The following is a 2,810-nucleotide window of genomic DNA, read 5'->3' on the forward strand; positions in this document are numbered from 1 at the left end:
CGATTCCTCAGCACCACATAAGCAAAAAGAAAAAAGCTGGAAGTGGCGCTGTGGCTCAAGTGGTAGAGCTCTAGCCTTGAGCTGAAGAGCTAAGGGACAACAGAACCCAGGCCCAGAGTTCAGGCCCAGAGTTCAGGCCCCACAACCGGACCCCCCCCAAAAAAAAAGCTAGCCAAGGCAGACAAACTTACTTGAGAGACTGTGTGGGGGGGCGGGGAGAGGGGTTATAGGGCTTAAACTCTGGGCCTGGGTGCTGTCCCTCAGTTCTTCAGCTCAAGGCTAGCACTCCACCACTTGAGCCACAGCGCCACTTCTGGTTTTCTGACTGGTTTATTGGAAATAGAGTCTTATGGACTTTCCTGCCTGGACTGACTTTGAAACATGATGCTCTGATCTCAGCCTTCTGAGTAGCTAGGATTACAGGCATGAGCCATGGATGCCCAGTTTGAGAGATTCTTATTGCCAATGAGACAGCAAAAAGCTGGAAGTAAAGCTGTGGCTTAAGTGGTAAAAGGCCAGCCTTGAGAAAAAAAAAAGCCAAGCTGAATGCTCAAGGCCCTGAGTTCAAGCCCCGCACTCTGACAAAAAAAAAAAGCCTTAGTAATCAATTACAGAATATTCTCTTGCAACAGCAACAAAAACTCCCAGCAGAAAGGTAAAAGTCATAAAAAAAATTAAGTGAAATTATGGAACTGAAAACACTTGAAATAAATGAAAAGGGATGTGGGCAGACTTAGTAGTAGAGAGGACAGATTTGAAGACAGGTGAATAGAATGTACTCAATCTGCACCACAGAGAGAACTAAGACCGAGACCCTCTGGAAAACCAGAGCCTCAGGGCTCTCTTTGCACCAGTGGAGTCCCAGAAGTGGAGGAGGGAGAGAAAGAGGGAGAGAGAGAGGGAGAGAGAGAGAGACAGAGAGAGAGAGAGAGACAGAGAGAGAGACAGAGAGAGAGACAGAGAGAGAGAGAGAGACAGAGAGAAAGGAGTTAAATAATGCTTGAAAATTTCCCAACATTGGAAATATTGGGAGACATGTATTTACAGATCCAAAATGAGTTAGCCCCAAACAAGGAAAACCTAAAAAAGTTTATTCTAAGACACATCATAATTAAATTTCTGAATGCTAAACACAAAGAAAGAGTTTAATATTTTTCTTTTTCTTTTTTAGTTGTTTGAAGACATGCAATTCAATGGAGAAAGATGGCTTTTTCAGTAAATGATAGAGCCATTGGACATCAGTAGGCAAAACTAAGCAAAAACATAACCAAAACCTCATATTTCATTCAAAAATGAACCCCAAATGGATTGTGGCCTTATGCGTAAAATATGAAACAATGAAACTCTTAGAAAATACAAAAATAGGAAGAAATCTTTATTAGGTCTAAGGAAAGAACTTCAAGCACAATCTCCATGAGAGTGAAAATTGATAAAATGGACCACAGTAAATTCAGAATTAGGAGCTTTTGCAGAGCAAAAGAGACTGAAAAAAATTAAATGATAGGTCCGGGCACAGTGGCATACACCTGAATTCCAGTTATATTGGAGGCAGAAGTTGGAACATCTTGGTTGGAGATGAGTTCTAGGTAAAAGCATGAGACCTTATTTGAAAAATAATGAAAGCAAAAAGGACTGTGAACATGATTCAGGTAGTAGAGTGCTTACCTAGCAAGAATGAGGCTCTGAGTTTCAAACCCCAGTACGGCCAAAACAACAAACAAACAGAATAAAACAAAACAAAAAATATCAAATTACAGTGTAGAAAAGATCTGTAAATCATTTATGTGATTTACATAAATCATTTATGTGATTTTGTGTCTGGAATGTAGGAAAAATTTTCAAAATTCAATAATAAAAGACAAAGAGTCTAAAGTTATAAAGTGAGCAGTATACACGAACAGGATATTGAATAGAATGGACAGATGGTAAATATACAAGGAAGCACTGAACCTCACTTGCCATTGGAGAAATGCAAATCTAAACTACAAGAAGATATTTCTGCCATCAGACAGGGTGAAATAAAAGAAAGCGATGACATGAAATGCAAACCAGAGCTGAGAAACAGAAGCATGTGTACAATGCTGGAGGAAATGTAAAATGATATAGCATTCTAGAAAAGAGTCTGGCAAGTTCTTTTAAGACTAAAAATGGATTTATCATTGTATTCTTGGATATATATATATCCCCCCAAATAAAAACTTATTTTCATGTAGAAATTTATACACCAATGTTCAAAGATTTATTCATAATAATGCTCAAATGAGAATTATCCAAATAACCTTCAATAGCTGAAGAGTCAAGTGAACTGTGGTTCATAGTATATCATAGTATACCATGGAATGCAGCAATGAAAAGGAAGAAATATTGATGCCACCTGAAGGGACCTTAATGATAAAAACCCATCTCAAAAGAATACTTACTGCATAATTCCACTTCTAAAGCACTTGTGACCTAACATAACTATGCCAATGGAAAAGAGAATAGTGTTTTCCACGGAGGTGGGCGTGAGTGAGAGTAGAGTGCTTATGAAAAGTGGCATGAGGAGACTGCGCAGTTGTCTCTTTGTTTTGATGGTGGCTGTGTAAAAGTTATATCCAAGATGAAATTGCACAGTGCTGCACAGATGCATGGATGAAGCATTTATGACTGGTGAAATCTGAATAAGCTCCTATGATTTAGATCAATGTTAACTTCCTGCTTTTCGCACCGTACAGTTTTCTTTTCTTTCTTTCTTTCTTTCTTTCTTTCTTTCTTTCTTTCTTTCTTTCTTTCTTTCTTTCTTTCTTTCTTTCTTTCTTTCTTTCTTTCTT

At 38.4% G+C, this 2,810-nt stretch overlaps 1 protein-coding gene across 1 annotated transcript in view; it reads right to left on the reverse strand.

Annotated features, from left to right (window-relative positions):
- Lpo (lactoperoxidase) overlaps positions 1–2,810 on the reverse strand; it is a 33,874-nt gene that overhangs the window by 7,070 nt on the left and 23,994 nt on the right. The window contains exon 10 of the mRNA XM_013013094.1: positions 192–199. Coding sequence (XP_012868548.1) covers positions 192–199 — 8 coding nt within the window. The remainder of the gene's footprint in view (positions 1–191; positions 200–2,810) is intronic.

The sequence above is a fragment of the Dipodomys ordii genome, unplaced genomic scaffold (genome assembly GCF_000151885.1).
Source record: "Dipodomys ordii isolate 6190 unplaced genomic scaffold, Dord_2.0 Scaffold19, whole genome shotgun sequence".
NCBI classification, from domain to species: domain Eukaryota; kingdom Metazoa; phylum Chordata; class Mammalia; order Rodentia; family Heteromyidae; genus Dipodomys; species Dipodomys ordii.